The 18,672-nt window shown below is 50.8% G+C and overlaps 1 protein-coding gene across 1 annotated transcript in view; it reads right to left on the minus strand.

Annotated features, from left to right (window-relative positions):
* LOC308440451 (uncharacterized protein) overlaps positions 1-18,672 on the minus strand; it is a gene marked incomplete at its 5' end in the record, with an annotated part of 109,286 nt that overhangs the window by 68,120 nt on the left and 22,494 nt on the right. The window contains 10 exons of the mRNA XM_080942559.1: positions 1,972-2,063; positions 2,336-2,518; positions 3,141-3,325; positions 4,079-4,234; positions 7,696-7,878; positions 11,444-11,568; positions 11,975-12,133; positions 14,743-14,887; positions 16,951-17,103; positions 17,219-17,404. Coding sequence (XP_080798685.1) covers positions 1,972-2,063; positions 2,336-2,518; positions 3,141-3,325; positions 4,079-4,234; positions 7,696-7,878; positions 11,444-11,568; positions 11,975-12,133; positions 14,743-14,887; positions 16,951-17,103; positions 17,219-17,404 — 1,567 coding nt within the window. The remainder of the gene's footprint in view (positions 1-1,971; positions 2,064-2,335; positions 2,519-3,140; positions 3,326-4,078; positions 4,235-7,695; positions 7,879-11,443; positions 11,569-11,974; positions 12,134-14,742; positions 14,888-16,950; positions 17,104-17,218; positions 17,405-18,672) is intronic.

An 18,672-nucleotide genomic window follows, 5' to 3' on the forward strand; every position in this document is an offset into this window, starting at 1 on the left:
CACTTTAAAAGAAATAGCTTTCCCAGGGGCATATGCAGCAGAGGACAGCATTTTCTGACATCAATGGGAGGAGAGGCCTTTGGTCCAGTGAAGGCTCGTTTTCCCAGTGTAGGGGAATGCCAAGGTGCTGAGGTGGGAGAGGGTGGTTGGGAGAGGGAGCACCTTCATGGAGGCAATGGGAGGGGGAGGGGGGATGCGATTGGGGGAAAGGGATAACATCTGAAATGTAAATGCAGAAAATATCCAATAAAAAATACCTTTTTACTTCCCTTTCTTCTAAGGAACTAAAGAGAGGCGTTACTCTCAAAGTGGGAATGATGAGTCAGCAATTTGCTGTTGGTCCTCTCCATCATGAGCCATGCAGGCTCCCAGAGTGACCTAGCCCAGTCTGCCCAGCCCAAGGTCCTGAGAGTATCCCCACTTGGCTGAAGTGGAGACTAACCAACCGGCCGAGAAAGTATGGAACCCCTCCTGGATTGGTGCATCCTGAAGGGCTCACATAGCTCTGCACAGAGCTTCTGGAAAGGACTCGCTCTGATCCTTTGCAGAGCTCTGTCACTTAAAGCAGCTACAGTGGGCATGGTGTGCTTGGGAAGTCGGGAGGCAGAGACAGGTGGATCTCTGTGAGTCCGAGGCCAATCTGGTCCTCAGAGCAAGTTCCAGGACAGCCAGGGCTGCACAGAGAAACCCTGTCTCAAAAGCCAAAAGAAGAAAGACGAATACAACTGCTTCTCCCAAGCACCTCAGAGGAAGGAGGAGGCTAAATCCCATCTGATCCCAGATTCTGATTGGCTTCTTACTGTTGACCTAGTGCATCCTCTCTGACCCTTAGGAAAACAGATCTATTTTGCACAGTCAAACAATAAAGTCACTTTAAATAATTAGCTTTTAAATGGAGGGATGGGAGGAGGTTGGAGAGGGAAGAAGTGAGGAGAAGGAGGGCTGGCAAGACAGCTCAGCTGGTAATCCAGCAATCTGAGTCCCACCCCCAGAACCCACATAGAAGAGAGTCCCCCAAGTTAAACCCCTCCTTTCCATACATACATACATACATACATACATACACACACACATACATACATACATACATACAGAGAGAGACAGAGACAGAGAGAAAAAGCGTGAACAAGAGAGAGAGAGAGAAAGAGAGACAGAGAGAGAGGAACAATTTTTTAAAGAAAGGAAGAAAGTAAAAACTACTTAATCGGGGTCAGGAGTTTGAGGTCCTCCTTAGCTACATAGAAAGATGGAGACCAGCCTAGGCTGCCCAGAACAAAAACAAAAACAACCCAACTAACCAACCAAACTTCTGACCTGGGGTGTAGCTCAGCTGTATAACAGTCAACACTGTCAATTTCACACCATCCAGTCATACTGGAGACAAATCTGGTCTATAAGGAGTTATTTAGCTCAGGCTAGCCTCTGAGTGTATCTGTGAGGGACTTTCCAGATGAGGCTGAGGAAGAAGGGAAGGCCTCCCTACACTGGCAGTACCATCCCATGGGCTGTGGCCCTGGTCTGAACAGAGGAGAGCAGTGAGCGTCAGCAGCAGCTTCCCTCTCTGCTTCCTGACCAGTTGTTTCCGGTTCCTGACCCTGCCGTCCCCTGAAGATGGAGCTGCCGCAAATCCTTCTTCCTTGAGCTGTTTTTGGAGGCAGAACTATCAGAAACTCTGCTGCTAGTGAGTTTGAAGCCAGCCTGGACTACATAAGTCAGCCTGGGCTACATAAGTCAGCTGAAGCTACGTAAGAACTCATCTCAAATAACCAAAACTAGTTCATCAAACACCTTTGTGCATAAACATTTAGAAGTGCCTTTGGTGCTGTCCCAAGGTGGAGTACCAGAAGCCAGGTTGCTAGGAGGCTAATTAAACATCAGTGGCACAAATACCTTTGGAGAGACATTTGAGGTCAACCCCTCCACACCCAGGACACCCATCTCGGGCCAAGAAGCAGAGGCCCAGCTGCCTACCTTCCTCAGTGGTACAGGACCGGGACTCTGAGAAGTTGTGACTGTCACTTAAGTTCTTCACACCATCTTTAGTGACAAGATACAGCCTGGAGCTAGTGGAAGAGGGTGACAATGTGTCAGCAAATTGTCTTTGTGTACCTCAGGTCCTACCTCTCTGCCCCATCCTGCCCCTCCCTCTCCATGCGGACCACAGCCCGGAATTCAGGCCCCAGCCCTCCCATTTCTTCCTCTAAGAAGCTCACCCCCACCCCACCCTACCCCACCCCTCCATCCCCCATCCTCCCACCTCCAAGCCCCCGCCCTCCGCACTTGCAGGCTCTGCCCACTGCTAGTGTGCCCACTCACCCTGCGGTGAAGGCCCCACCTGAAGCTGAGTAGTTCCAACGAATCCTCTGGGACATTCAGATGCACTTTGAGGTCCTGACCCTTCCTAGTTTGGACACTGCCATCTAGACTGGCAGTGCCGTGGACTCGGGTCAACCATCTCAGGCCAGCCTGCCCCAGGGTTCCAGTGGTGCCCATCTGAGCCCAGACCTGCAGGAGGGCACTGAGGGAGAGAGTACCCACTAGCCCAGTTGTCACACACCATCCAGCCCTCGCTGTCATAAGCCCATCTTACAGATGGAGGTGCTGCCTCTAAAGAGCAGAGCCACCTCCCACTGCCGTGGCTGGGGGCCAGGACACAGCCAGGATGACTGAGTCCCACTTCTAAGTCCTACTTCAGTCCCCCTACCCCGGACAACTGGTAGAGGATGTGATGTCTGTGTTCTCAGTCCTACCCAGGACCCACAGCTTGGCAGAGGAGTAGGGCAAATGGCCCTGAAATGAGACCGTGACTTATATCACTCTGTTCTGCCCCTTCTGTGCCACATGGCCTGATCCTGTGGCAACTTTATAGGAATCAGGATGTGCTTGGGAGGCAGGATGTGCGCTGATCCTGGCTTCTGTTGCTTACTCCCCTGTGCAGCCCTGAGCACACAGCTTTACCTGTCCGTACCTGTCTTCTTACATGCAAAGGAAGCTCATGGCCCAAGATACCCTCACAGTTGTTTAGTTTATCAGACAGCAGGCAGGCAGGTGGGCTGCAGAATGAATGCCTCCCCACAATGTGTGGATCCAGTACCCCACATCCTCGACCCCACACACCTCAGCTCAGAGACGTCTGTTACCTGGGCTTGATGTAACCCCTCAGGGAGAAATCTGAGAGTTGCTGGAAGTCAGCTACTCCTTGGATACGGATGCTGACTGTAGCCAAGGCATGTAGGCTGAGCCTGGCTGGAATGCCAGCCACTGTGGGAAAGAAGACCTCTCCCAAAGCCAGGTTCAGCCTCCGGGTCACCTGCACCTCCTGCCCCTGTAGCCAGAGAACCATAGTGACAACCCATAGCCAAGGGTAGGAACAAGTAACATTAGCATGGAGCAGAGGATGCCCATGTATCCAGAGATACTACAGGGAGGGAAAAGGAAGTCATGAACATGAATGGCTGGCCCAAGGCCACATAGCAAACAGGAGTAGAGCCATCCTGGGAATACAATGGTCTGTTTATTTATCAAAGGCCAGCCAAGGGCATGTGGGCAAAGTAGGTGTCTCAGCTAACCCAAGGCACATCTTCAGTGTGATCTAGGCAGGCCCAAGCACTAACAGCAGAGGCCCTCTGAAGGAAGGCTCTCTGGTTTTATTTAACATCTCTGTTTCAAAGCTGGGGTGTGGCTCAGTTCAGAGTGCTTGCTGAGCATGCATGAGGCTCAGGTACCACCCCAAATTCATGTCCTATGGCCAAAAGGACGGGGACAGAGAAGAAGAGCAGCTAGACCTGGGGTTAGAGGACTTGTATGCAGAGGCAGAGGGAAGGGGGTGGAGACAGAAGACATGAGGCAGGGCACAGAGCTGGGGACAGAGACAGGAGGCAGGGCACAGAGCTGGGGACAGAGACAGGAGGAAGGGCACAGAGCTGGGGACAGAGACAGGAGGCAGGGCATAGGGTTGGGACAGAAGATTGAGACAGGAAAGGAGCAGGGGCAGAGGGCAGGGAGTAGGGGTAGAGTCTTGGGACAGGAGTGGAGGCAGGGGGTGGGACAGGAATGGTGGGGAAGGGACAAAGAATACCTTGAGAAGCTTGACGATGAGCTCAGCTAGGTGCAGAGGCCAGCGTGTCCTGTTGCCACCCAGAGGCCCGCAGTCTATGATGCTCAGCTCATGCCCGAACACTTTGACACTCAGTTGGCAGCTTGGTACCCGCCTTGCCCTGTACCGCTGGGCCACCTGAGGAAGAACCCCAAGAAAGACAGAGAAGCAAAGTTGGGTTACGAGAGGATAGGCTGCTAGAAAGGTCAAGGACGTGTGGGGCCCAGTCCACCAAACACACTCTACCACATATGTTCTTTGACATGCGTGTAGTGCCCATGACCCAGTTCAGACTTCGGAGAACAGGCATAAACAAGAAGCTGGCTCAGACGAGCTGCAATGAGCTGAACAGAATGAACTGCTTTCCCTGATTTCTTCTTCTGCATCTCCTTCTGGGATCCCCTCCAGACACCTGAACTGCACTAGGCCTCAGCCTCCCTGACTCCAGGCCACAGGCCTCAGCCTTCCTCCAAATCCAATCTATCTTCTTTGAAGATAGAAATAGTAGTTTGTCCCCCCACCCCTCTGTAGGAGGCAAGATGAACTACACCAAGAAGTGGCCACCAGTTATAGCGATGACCCTCCCTTTGCCAATATGGATGTCCAGTGTCTGGTGTAAACTCTTTGTTCTTGTGATATGAAGATGTGAGCGTAAAACACAAGACAATAACAGAGGAAGGAGAGTGCATTCTAAGACAACACCCCCCCCCCCCCGAGAAAGAGTCCCATGTAACCCAGGCAGCTCCAATCGAAGTCTTGCCTGGAAACCCCTCCACCTTCCAAGTCCTAAGTTTATAGACACGTGCCTCCATTCCCAGCTAGAACAAAGTGTTTATTCCTAGCCCACCTGGGCTTTGGGCTAACATCTGGTCTGTGTTTAAACATGTCAGTACACACCCAAGCCACCCACATTGCTGGCTCTTGAATGTACACAGAAATGGCATTTTATAAGAGCAAATGCGGTAGGCAGAGTGCCCATCTCGGGCCCCGCCCTCCAGGATACACATGAAAAGCCTGTGCACACAGTCAGTCCCTGCTAAAACAGTAACTAGCAACGGGACATGATCATTCAGCAGACAGGCTTCCGGCTACAAGGCACACACCCTCAGACACTATACACACACCCCACAAAAGCACACCCAAGGCCACTCTCAGCACAAGTTTTCACTTCATTTTCTCGGTTGACAGGGGTCTCCTGTAGCCCAGGCTAACCTCAAACTTGCTAGACTGAGACTGACTCTGAGTTTCTGATTTCTTCCTGTCTCCATCTATTGGCATCAGTACTGGCATCACCACACCTGTTTCTATGAGGTGTTGGGATCCAATGTGCACTAGTGAGTGGGGGCAGGGGGATGGCCACTGTGAAGTCAACCTGAGCTACACGGTGAGATTTTTGTCTCAAATAAAACAAAGATTTGAAATACCACAGGGGCTGAGCAGATGGTTTTATCCATAAAGCGCTTGTTCCGAGCATGCGTACTGGGTTTGGGTCCCTAGTGCTCAGGAAAAACGTAAGCCAAGCACAGCAGTGCACCCTTCCATCTTGATCTGAGGAGACCGGGAGTCAGGGAGGCTGAGGCCTGGTGCAGCTCAGGTGGCTGGAGGGGATCCCAGAAGGGGATGCAGAAGAAGGAACCAGGGGAAAACAGCTCAGTTCAGGGCCGGACCACTGCAGCTCATCTGAGCTGGCTGTTCTAGGAAGTCATATCTGTACTGGGTCATGGGCGCACCGTGCACATCAAAGAACAAATGTAGAATCGATTGGACTGAGGCCCTACATGCCCTTGATCTTTCTAGCAGCCCACATGTGAGAACACACATGTATGTATGCATACATGCATGTACACATACATGCACACACACATTTGTGCACACACCTGTATACACATACATATACACATGTGCACACATGCATACATATACATATGCACATACATGAACACACACACATATACAGAAAAGTGGAAGAGAACCCTAGCCTAAAGTCAACAAGAATACAACCCAGTCAACAAGAATACAAACACCACAGACTAAGGGGCGGTGTTTCTGAGTAATGTGCCGATTTACTTCTAAAGTAAAGAAGTCTCAAAACCCAATAAGAAAATAAGCTGACAAAGTAAAATGAACCCAATACTTGAATATACATCTCACCAAAGAAGCCACCTGGGAAGCAAGCAGGTAAGAACTAACTGTTCACGAGGCTGGCGAGCTGTCTCAGACACCTGCACCCAAACCCGATCATGCGGTAGGAGAGAATCAAGAACTGAAATTTGTCCTGTGACCTCTGCACACATCCTGTGCCATGTGAGCGAGCACACACACACACACACACACACACACACACACACACACACGTGCACACACACAGAATAAAAATAATCAAATGAAAATAAATAAGGCTGGGCATGGTCGCGCACATCTTTAATCCTAGCACGTGGAAGGTCTGAAGCCAGCTGGTCTATACAATTAGGCCCTGTTACAAAACATATATAAAATAAAATCATAAACAAGGTTCATCACCACTGTCATTAGGGAAACCAGATTAAAGTAAGAGACTAGCCTGGCAGGGCTGAGCAGGCTTGAGATCTCAGCACCAGAAGGCTGAGGCAGGAGGATCATATATTTGAAAGTGCTGAAGGGTAAAGTTTCAGTCTAGCCCAAGTCACATGGAGGGTTTGAGGTTAGCTTAAACTACCTAGCGAGACCCTTCTCAAAACAAACAAATCATAACAACAAAACCCTGCTGGGTAGCTCAGTGGCCGTGGCACAGTGCTTCTAGCCCAGCCTGCACGGGGACGGGGCACCTCACAGCCACGGATGAGTGAAACAGAGCAAGCGTCCATGTTGTAATTTACACATCTGAGAGGATACCGGGCACTCTACAGTGGCAGATAGTCTCCGAAGCTCCCCGGGAGAGGAGCAGGATAGGAAGAAGGAGCATATGGAGGATGAAGATGCTGAGGCAGGAGGATTGTAAGTTGAAGGCCAGCCTGGGCTACAAAGTAAAACTGTCTCAAAGAAAACAAATCAAAGACTCCTATGAGAATGATAACATCATTAGCTTTTCGGTGAGGGTGACCCATGTTCTCAGATCATATCGTGTGTGTGTGTGTGTGTGTGTGTGTGTGTGTGTGAGCCAGAGGTCAATTCCTCTCCACTTAGCGCAGTCTCTCAGTGAAGCTGGACGTCGGATTAGGCTAGACTAGCTAGCCATCGAGCACCTTGCCTCGCAGAGCACTGGGGTTAGACATGCATGCCACTGAACCCAGATCTACAGAGCTGAGTTTTTGAAAGGCAGAAGTCACTGGTGTCGTTAGAAGTTAGCTCAGTGGTTCCCTCTCTTAGGGATGGTTAGGGACTAGAAGAGAAGATGGAGGGTTCTCTGGGATGAACAGAACCGCTCATGTTCTGGCCTCACTGGTGCACAGAGGTAGGGCTTTGGGCCTTCACTGTATACCTCTTCAGCACCAGCAGGCCTAGCTAGTGGGTGTCCACAGGGACGCGTGAACACCTAAAGCTCTAGTCTTTCCAGGAGCCCGGTCTAGCTTCCGGGTCACTGGCTGGGGGACAGGGTAGTCAGAGCACACCAGACTCATTACCTTCTCCTGGAAGTCCTTCATCTTTCTATATCTTTCTCTTGGACACTCAGAGCTGTCCAGACTGGGCTCTGGACCTGAAGGATTCTCTTGCTCCGCCTCTCTCTTCTCTTCCTGCCTCCAGAAGGATCGGGGACCCAGCAGACTGAAGAGGATATCTTCAGCGTTGTTCAGCTGAAGTCCCAGCTGGGGAGAGAAACCAGAGGCTCACAGATGAGTGACCAATTCACACAGGTGATCAAGAGTTGTCGGATGGGAACAGGGACCTGGGAACAGACATGAAGCACTCAGAGCTCCCTGGGGGCCATCTGGGCTCAGGAAACAAGGCAAATTCTCAGGCAAAATCTCCTGTGGATTCTTGTGGATTTTGGCTCAAACGGCACCTCCTCTGGGCAGCCTTCCTTCTCCCGTTTGGATCTCAGACCACACACATCACACATCTACCTGGGTTTCCATGACACAACAACAACGTCACCCCCAGGCCTCTCATGGGAATCTACTTGAGTGTGTGGGACTCACAAATTACCCATGAGGCACCTGCTAGCTCAGGTGGTTCTCAGAAGTCGGTGGGTGAACAAATAAATCTTTTTTCTGGGGGCTGGAGTGATGCCTCAGTGGTTAAGAAACACTGAGTGCTCTACCAGAGGTCCAGAGTTTAATTCCCAGCAACCACATTGTGGCTTACAACCATCGTAATGAGATCTGATGCCCTCTTCTTGTCTGAAGATAGATTCAGTATGCTCACATTAATTAATTAATTAGCTAATTGATTAATTAATTAAAACCCTTTTCCTGTCTGTCCTTCCTCCCATCTGTGCATTCTGCATCCTCCTGTTCACTTACCTCTCCTCTCTCCTGACATTTGGCCCCAAAGCCCTAGAGTCTGTCTGCAGGCCATTGATCTATTTGTCCGCCTTCTCTTTCCTTCTACCCACCTACCCAGACATCTCGGTCCCCTTGAATCTCTCCCCCCCCCCTCCTGCCTCCAAATGTCTTTGATGATGTTTAGTGAAAAATCACAAGGGGTAGCACCACCCCCAGCTGGCAACATCTGGGAGACAGGCTCTGGTCTCCATCAACCAGAACGGGTTAGGAGAGCACAGAGCAAATGTCCTGCAGACAGACTCCAGGGCTTTGGGGCCAAATGTCAGGACTTCACACAACGCACAGGACACCAGCCTCAGAGAGTTTCCCTCTTCCTGGGCGCTCAGGAGAGCGTTTGCCTAGCATGCTCCAGAGTTCAGCACCAAAAGGGGGAAAGAAAGAAAGGAGGGAGGGAGGAAGGGAGAAAGGAAGAAAAGGGAAGGAGAAAAGAAGTGAGGGAGAAAGGAAAGAAAGGGAAAGAAATGAAGGAAGGAGAGAGAGAGGGGGGGGTGTCTTTCACAGTGGCCCCTCAGCTCATTCATTCCTCATGGTGACAAGTGAATGCTCTCTCACGTCACCCCACTCCCCTGCACGCTCTCTCTCTCTCTCTCTCTCTCTCTCTCTGCACACCCCTCACCCCTTCCTTCATTCTGTTCCCTATGAACAACACACTAGTGACTTGCTTAGCTACTCTCTGACCTCAGCTCTGCACAGGTCACCTTGACTGAATTTAGAATTGCCATCCATCAAAACACATCTCTGGGCCCATCTTTAGGGGTGTTTCCAAAGAGGCTAGAATTAGAAGAAAGACCCACGCTAAAGTTATCCCAGTGTATGAGCTGGAGTCCTGGACTGAGTAAAATGGAGAAACTCAGAGACGGTGATAAGCTTCAGTAGAAAAAGGCACTTGTAGCCAGTGCTGATAATGTGAGTTCTATCCCTCAGACCCACGTGGAGGAAGGACACACCTGACTCCCACCCCCTGCATGCACATCGTGGTACCCACATCTACTTTGACAATAAATAAACATCTTAAAACAAGAACGAGAAAGCAAGCTGTGCACTAGTGCAGGTGTGCATGTGCGAGTGTGTGTGTGTGTGTGTGTATGTGTGTGCACAGACACACATACACGTGATCTGCTTCCCAACTGTGGATGCAATGTGATTAGCCACCTCACACTCCTACCACCGCCATGACTTCCTGCCACAGTGGACTACACTATCAAACTCTCCTTCCCTCAGCTGATTTTGTCGTGTTTGTTACAGCAACAAGAAATGTAATCCAATGTCCACCCTTCCTGTCTCAGCTCAACCTCATGTCTCCAAACACAGTTAAAGTTGTATGGTCATTTTCAGCTGTCTTCTTCTGAACAACGCTGTGGCCATCTTCACCAGAGCAGCTGTGTCTGCTCACAGATGGTCACTGCTGGGCTTGTTGCCTGTTGATTCCTTGTGGAAGGAAGGGCTGAGTAGAGTCATCATCCCTCTCAGTCAGACAGACGCCATTCAGTCTCAACTGCATGTGGCCTCTGGCCTTGCAGAGCGACTAGAGTACACAGGCTAGAGACAGAGGTTTCCATCTATGCAGTCATAGAGGAGCTGCCATCCATGCTAGGTGCAGACCTTCCAGCAAGGCTGCTCTGAAAGTTAGCTTAATGAATTCATTGGTTCCTCAGGTGAACTCTGGAGAACTCAAACTTTGGCTCGTCATTAGGACTTTGGACAGGGGACATAGAAGCTACTTAGTACTCCCCGACCCAGCGAGAAAATTCCCACAACAGCCTCCCAGATTGAAAAGTGCCAGACAAGCAGGGACCGTGGCTCAGTTGTTTATACTGTGTGTCCAGGGCTGAGCACATTGCTTGATACAGTGTCTGCTAGAGGAGGAATATTTCTGCAATGGATAGTAGCTATATGGATAGATAGAGGTGGGTGGGTGGATAGAGAGAATGTAGATGGGTAGATGGATGGATGGATGGATGGATGGATGGATGGAGACAGATGGAAGGTGGGAATATGAATGGATGGGCGATGGAATAAGAGTGATAGACACAGATGATAGATAGATAGATAGATAGATAGATAGATAGATAGATAGATAGATGATATTAGGATATATGAATGGATCAGAGAGATGGATGGAATGATAGATGGTGGAGTAAAATGGATGGATTGGTGGATGGATGGGTGGATAGATGGATGGATGGATGGATGGATGGATGGATGGATGGATGGATGGGTGGGTGGATGGATGGATGGATGGATGGGTGGGTGGATAGATGGGTGGATGGGTGGATGGATGGATGGATGGATGGATGGGTAGATGGATGGATGGGTGGGTGGATGGATGGATGGATGGATGAGTGGGTGGATAGATGGATGGATGGGTGGGTGGATGGATGGATGGGTGGATGGGTGGGTGAATAGATGGGTGGATGGGTGGATGGGTGGATGGATGGATGGGTAGATGGATGGGTGGGTGGATGGATGAGTGGGTGGATAGATGGATGGATGGGTGGGTGGATGGATGGATGGGTGGATGGGTGGGTGGATGGATGGATGGATGGATGGATGGGTGGGTGGATAGATGGGTGGATGGGTGGATGGATGGATGGGTAGATGGATGGGTGGGTGGATGGATGAGTGGGTGGATAGATGGATGGATGGGTGGGTAGATGGATGGGAGGATGGATGGGTGGATGGACAGATGGGTAGATGGATGGATGGGTGGATAAATATCTATGGGCAGTAGATAAATAGGTCAAAAATGATAAATGAATAAAACAATGGATGCAGGGCAGGTGGATAGACAGAGGGACAGGTGGGATCACTCCCTGTCCTGCCTCTAGGACAAACCTTAGGGAAAAGGCAAGGCCAGCACTCTTACCTCCAGCAGGTTGAAGGCCCAGCCAGCAGTGTGGACGGTGAGGTTCACCATGGCAGAGCAAGGGAGGAAAGACTTGGGAGAGAAGAGGAGGGTCCTCTCCAGGTTGGCTCCCAGGCTGCCAGATGCTAAGGGAAAAGAGATCCTCAGAGCTAGAGACGGTGTATCCTGCCCCAGGAGAGGGTTATACATCACCTCAGACACCTGATGAAGGTTGAGGGAGGTGCCAGAGCATCCCTCCATACTCTATGCTTCCCAGGATGCATGATGTGGTTCAGAGACCTAACCGAAAAGATTCCTGCCCCTCCCACCTACTGCCCATATGGAAATCCAACACAGGCCAGTGTGAACAGGGGAAGCTCTACCACTGAACTGCAGCTTCCACTGTGTGAAACAGGGCTCCGTAAATTTCCCAGGCTAGCCCTGAACTTGCTCTGTATGGTCCAGGCAGAGGAGAGGGTACCCTTAGCCCCTGTGTTCTGGGAGACTGGAGCTCTGAGGTCCCCAGGCGTTGTGGACCCCGGTGAGCCGTACTTGAGCGGAAGGTGATGTCAGAATAAGAGGAGTGTTTCCAGGTCTCCGTCTCAAACTGCTGACTGAGGATGTCCTCGGGGAGGGCGTCCCGGAGGTCGCGTTTCAGGGGATCATCCGTCTCCAGCAGCTGCAGGATGTGGCTCCGCACAAAGGAACCCACTGAGGCAGAGTGGCAGCAACACACACAAGGTGAGCCACAAGGCTCTTTGACTGAGCCCAGGCCTGCCATGCCTCATGCCAGGGCTGCTCAGGACCCTGCCTGCTATGGAAGCTGACAGGATGGAACCCAGCCTGTGTATGGAATTCTGATGCGTTTCCCTGAGGGCAAAGTTATGAAGTGGGATCCCTTGGCTTGAACCCCAGTTTAGTTCCACAGGTACAAGCTGTGTTACCTCAGGATGGTGGCATGCCCTCTCTGGACCTCATCTGTGAAATGAGGATATCAAGCTTCATTTCAAATTCTTATTCTACCCAGCCCCTTTAAAAACTTTCCTATGTGTATGCAGGTGCACATATATGTGCATGCATGTGCATGTATGTGGAGGCCAGAGGACTCCTGAGATAGCTCTTGGACATTGTCCATGTTGTTTGTTTTTAGGCAAGGCTTCTCACGTTTTCTCTGGAACCTGCTGACTCAGCTAGGCTGGCTAGCCAGCCAGAGAACTTGAGGAACACAGTGAGCTGTGTCTCTTTCCCTGGCACTAGGATCCAGTTGCACCAACATGTTTTCATGGGCCCTAGAGATGGAACCTAGCTCCTCAAACTCACTCAGCAGGCATTCAGTAACTGAGCCCTCCCCGCTCCAGACCTTGGTCCTGTCACTTCTAAGGTCACACAAGATGCTCTTTCCAGCTTTCTAAGTCTCGGGTTTCTCATCTGTGAACTGTGATTCCAACTCACGGGGCTGTTGGCAAAGGTCAGTCAAAGGCCAGAGGGTCTGACATCTCTGGGCAGACAAAAGGGTCCTGCAGGGATATCGTGAGTAGGTGTGAGTCTGTGGTATTATCAGAGCCTAGTGGGAACCCTGACCAAGGAGTCTGATGTGAGCTCCCGGAGGGCACAGCTGGAAGCTTCTCGAACATCTGGCCACGAGGCAAAGTGGATCTGAGGGGCAGGGAACCCACTTATCCTACTGGGCAGCCCAAGGCTTGGTATCTATGGCCCATGGCTGATCCCTTGGAGGAAGCTTGGCAGGCTGACTACTATGATTCAAGACAGGGTCATCCCCTACCTCAGCCCTTTCCTCAGCTTCAAGCCTGAAACTAACACTACTATGATGCTCTGTGACCCTGTGTCCACAGAAGGCCATTTGCAGCATGGGCCTGGTTTTGTCTGTTCTGCAGCAAAGGAACTAAAGGCCTTATCACACATGCAAAGCACGTGCTCTGTTGCTGAGCCACATCCCTGGCTCAGAAGGATACTTGCACGGGTGGTTTGGTTTCGGGAAAGTGTCATGTCACATTAGGTGTGCAGGTGTGCAGGCAGGTCACCTAGGATTATTGGTGTTAATGACCCAAGGCTGAAAACAGCCTCCAGCCCTTGGTGGGGGCAGGTAAAACAGATAGGGTGTGTGCTTGTCTGTTATAAAGATGTATGTTGGTTGGCTGGCTGGCTGGCTGGTTGTCTGTAGTGATGTGGATGAAACCCAGGGCCTCGCACAGCCAGGCACGCTCTCTACTGTGTTGAAGCTTTGATACCACCTGAGAGATGCTCTCAGGGGATACCTTCCTCGGTTGGGGGAAGAAGGCCTTCGCTGTTCACCCATTTTCCTGCTCTGCCCTTTCAAACAGGACTGCACAGAGAACAACAGATCCTCATGCACCAGCTCACACTCCCCCTTAGCATCCCCCGAGGCACACACTGAAGTGTCCCCATTTCACAGACCTGGAAGGCTCATCGCAATGTGAGTCCCTCTCCTGGGCACACAGGCAAGGATAAGTTGGGCTGAGGTTAGAACCAAGCTGTTAACAAGCTAAGTATTTGTTTGTTTGTTTGTTTGAGACAGGGTTTCTCTGTGTAGCCCTGGCTATCCTGGAACTTACTCAGTAGACCAGGCTGGCCTCAAACAGAGACCCACTGTTTCTGCCTCCTGAGTGCTGGGGTTAATGGTGTGTGCCACCACTGCACGGTGCATTCTACAACTTTACATTGTTTTTACAGTGCAGGATGGAGGCCAGGCCTTTCGTATGTTAGGAACTGATCTACCGCTGAGCCCCAGGCCCAACCTTTGTTCTTCGGAGACAGGGTTATAGTGAGTAGCCCAGGCTGGCCTGGGATTCCTGAGTCTTCTGCCTTATTGCCTGTGCTGCCAAATTTACAGATGTGCGCCATCATGACTGGTCAGCTGTTTCTGGGATTTTTGTTTTGTCAGCTGAACTTATCTTTCATATTCCAAAGTTCCCCCATTTATAGGGAACTCACTGATCCCCAAAGGGACCTAGAATTGGTGGCTGGAGTCTTTGTTGGTGATTGCCTCTTCTCAGCCAGGGTCTCATGCAGACCAGGCTGGCCCTGGAGTCTCTTTACAGAACTGTCTGATCTGCCCAGAGTGAGCAGACCTGAGTCCTGAGAAATCTAAGGACCTAAGAGACGGGGATTTTCTCAAGCTACCCATGGGCAGGATGGGGCTGGAACTACCATGTGGGAGAAGACACAAGGCCAATGGTACAACTAGAGGAGCAGAGGCTGAGGGGACTCCTAACCACACTGCACACCCCACGAGACACCTGGCTCAGCTCCACCCCAGCACCCCACACCGCCCTACTCACCCTGGGTGGACCGCTCAGCTGCCTGTGTGTGCCGCACCTGGGCAAACACCTCCTCACTGGGACACCTCATCAGGGCCAGGTAGGCGTTGATACGGAGCTCCGTGTCTTCCTTGGGGGCTTGGTACAGGCGCAAGAGAACTGACCTCTGGCTTGGGAAAAAAATCTGCCATTCAGTCCCCTCCCTGCATAGTGCCCTTGTTTCTACAGTTGACCCCATGACCCCACCAGCTTCTACAACTTCCCCAACACACTGTCCCTGTGACTCTATGAGATGTAATGGGGTCACGCCTATTCTCCAGTCCTCCTACACCAAAGCCTGGTCAGTTTCCATACATGTAATAACATGCCCATGCACTCAAATAAAACTTTATTTACAAAGCTGCACAAACACGAAATATAAATGTCTTAGTGCTTCCAGGTCAAGTTCTAAGAAAGCCACCCGCAGGCTCTGTCCCTCTCCATCAACCCCTCCCAACTTTCCTCACAGTGCAGCCATCTGGCCATCCATGCATACTATGTACTTCTGAGCACCTACTATGTGCCTGATGGGGTAGATGACATCATGAGCATGGCTGACCCAGGCCCAATCAACCAGACACTCAGGTCCTAGTGTGATGAAGGTTAATGTGCAAGATACATAACACACAAGGAAAGATAGGAAGGCAAGAGCAGGGACTCTGGCGATCTGGGAGCTTCAGTGTTAGGCAAAACAGCAATGAAGATGTCATAGTGAGTAGTGTGTGTGTATGTGTGTATGTCTGTGCATATATATGCATGTGTGTGTATGTGTGTGAGTGCATATGTATGCGTTTGTGTGTATGCATGTGTGTGAATGCATATGTATGTGTTTGTGTGTACATGTATGTAAGTGCATGTATATGTGTTTGTGTGTATGTGTGTGCATATGTTTGTGTGTGTGCATGTGTGAGTGCATATGTATGTGTGTACATGTATGTAAGTACATGTGTGTGTGTCTGTGTGTGTGTCTGTGTGTGTGTGTGTGTGTGTGTGTGTGTGTGTGTGTGTGTGTGTGTATCATAGGCAAATTCTCCACCATACTGTCACCTGTGGCTCTACTGTGAAAGGTAGTTGGGCCACTATCTAGGTCTTCTGCAAGAGCAGCAAGTGTTCTTAACTTCTGAGGCATCTCTCCAGCCCCTGTCCACCTTATTCTTTTTAGGTTTATTGTTTATTTATGGTGTCTTTCCTTGCATATGTTTATGTGCAGCATGTGTGTAGAGGAGCCCACCTGGAACTGGAGTTGCAGGTGGTTGTGTGCCTCATGTGGGTACCAGGAACTAAACCACGTCCTCTGTGAGGGCAACGCAGCCATTTCTGCAGCAGCTCTTCCCCATCCCCCTTTTAAAGACTTGTTTACTGTGGATTATGTTATATGGGTTACCACCTTATTTCTGAACTGAGGTCTGTCACTGAGCCTGGAGCTCAGCAGTTCATGTGGACTGGCTGGCCAGCAAACACTGTGGTTTCTCCCATCTCTGTTCCCTCCTCAGTGCTGGGATTACAGGCATGTTCACCAAGCCCAGCTTCTCTGTGGGGTGCTAGGGATAGAACCTCACACTTGCACAGTAGGCACTTTACTAACTGAAAGCTCCCCAGCCATGCTCTCATACAGTTGCAGAGTGAGGCCTGAGGACATCTGGAGGAAAGGGCAGAAAGGAGGCTAAGGTGTGCTTGCAGGGCTGGAAACAGACCACAGAGAGCTCAGTGGTCCATGGGCAAGACCTTGACCCAGTGACAGATGGTGGGCAAACTTTTCCCACAGAGATACAGGAATGACTCTCTTGGGCCTTGCAGCTTCTCTTGCAAAGATTCCACTCAGCAGTTGTAACAATAAAGAAGCTATAGATATCCCATGGCTCTGTGTGTACTAATAAAGCTTTATTTACAAGAGCAGATAGCAGGCCCAGAAGTAGCCTACAGAGTCTACCAGCACTGCTACATGTGGATCTCGGCCACATGGCAGCATGAGAAACTACATGCTTATTTGTGTGTTTACTTGCTACACCAAACACAGACTCTAGAGGACGGAGACAGAGCGCCTGCTCACACTAGACCTAGCCGGTACCCAGCACATAGGAACTGCTCAGTAAATACATAATCATTTTGAAGGAAGAGGTGTATTGACACCTACATCAAGTTTGCTCGTTGCCCAACTGCAGCCAGAGAGGGAAGAACACAAGGACTCACGTCTGCGGAGCAAGGAATCCTCCGGAAGGCCTGGATAGCCGCCAGCCGGATCTCTGGAGAGTTGCCCCTCAGGGATGCGCAGGTATTCAGCGCGGGGGTCAGAGCTGCTGCCGCAAGACCTGCATTGCCGATGGCCTTCAGCACAAGCTGAAGCTGCGAAAACATGGCAGCAGGATGAGGACTGGAAAGGTCTCCAGCCTCCCACTTGTCCAAGGACGACCTGCCAGGCAAGACCTGAGCCTGGTGTTGAGACGCTGGCTCCACTCACCTGGCCGTCATCCACAGGTTCTGGGAAGCTGCAGTTCAAACCCAAAGCCTCTCCCAGAGTCCTCACAAGCGAGCCAACTCCGGGTAGCTGTTGGCAGTGCCCATCCAAAGCAGCACAGAGGTTGTGTACCAGAGCTGAGATGCCAAGGAAGGCCCCTGGGCTGGCCTCTGGAGTCTGCAGCAGTGGCTAGGGATAGGCAACAGCCCACCCCACCCCAAAAAGTCTGGTAAGTGAACTGTGAGAGGGACCTCAATCCTCCCCAAACCCGATTCAGCATGGCATTTCCTAAATTCACAGTAGCCTGACCTCTACCTCCCACAGTGGATAAGGGACTCTGCATGGACTATTTCTAGAGAGATCCCAGGACCCCTGATGTGTATCCCGCATAGAGATCTATGCTTTTAGGCTAAAGGGGAACCGGAATGTTTTTGTCATTTAGAAGAAATCTGGGGGCAAGGAGTGTCACTCAGGCATAGAACCTGTCTAGCGTATGCAAGGCCCTTGATTCAGAGGTTGAGCACCAGAAGAAAAAAATCAAATTTGGTTAAAATATTTGGATGTGGTGCTGTGGTTGTAGCTGGCTGGAGGCTGAGGCAGGAAAAGCAGGAGTTCGGAGCCAACCTGGACCACATAGTGAGACCCTATTGAAGCAAAGACATAGCAAGAACAACGAAAGCTGTAGGAGGTGGGGAGGGTGCTGTGGTCATGATCTAAGACCAGGGGTCTTACCAAACGGCCTCTCTAGGGTAAGACAACCCCACACAGTTATCCCCACCCTACACCAGCAGTACTGAGATCAGTGACCCTGGTCTAAGCTGCCAGCTAGAGCAAACAGGATGAAGGTCACTAAACAGAAGTGGGTGGAGGATCCTGGACACAGGGCCTGGCCACCCCACATACAGAAGAATAGCTCTTGCTCTCTCCCAAGAGCAAGACATGAGCCCACGTTCTCTCTGGACCAAGTGGATAAGCCCGTGGCCTAGGCAGACTGTGGCACTCCTTTGGGGAAGCTGCATAAGAGAGAAGTTCTCTTGTCAGAGACCAGAAGGTCCCCAAGGGAAGGCCAGGGTCCTCTGGTGTACCCAGAGAAACTGAAACCTCCCTTAGAGGACTGAGAGGTCTGGGCAGGGGGCTAGAATCAGCTCAGAGGTGTCATGAAGACAACTGGTCCACTAACACAGTCAGAAGGCATTCACTACCTTTCTTTTTAATATAATTTCTCTGAATGCAAGCTTGGCCATTTGATTTGGGTTTTTTTGTTTGTTTGTTTGTTTGTTTGTTTGTTTGTTGGGGTTTTTTGTTTGTTTGTTTGTTTTGGACTATCTTGGTCTAACTATCAGCTGCAGAGGTGCCTGTGAGTCGAGCAATAAGCTCCCACACCAGTCTGCCTCCCGGTACACACACACACACACACACACACACACACACACACACACACACAACTCTCCCAGCAC

This window comes from Micromys minutus (assembly GCF_963924665.1).
Source record: "Micromys minutus genome assembly, chromosome: 31".
Taxonomy (NCBI): Eukaryota; Metazoa; Chordata; class Mammalia; order Rodentia; family Muridae; genus Micromys; species Micromys minutus.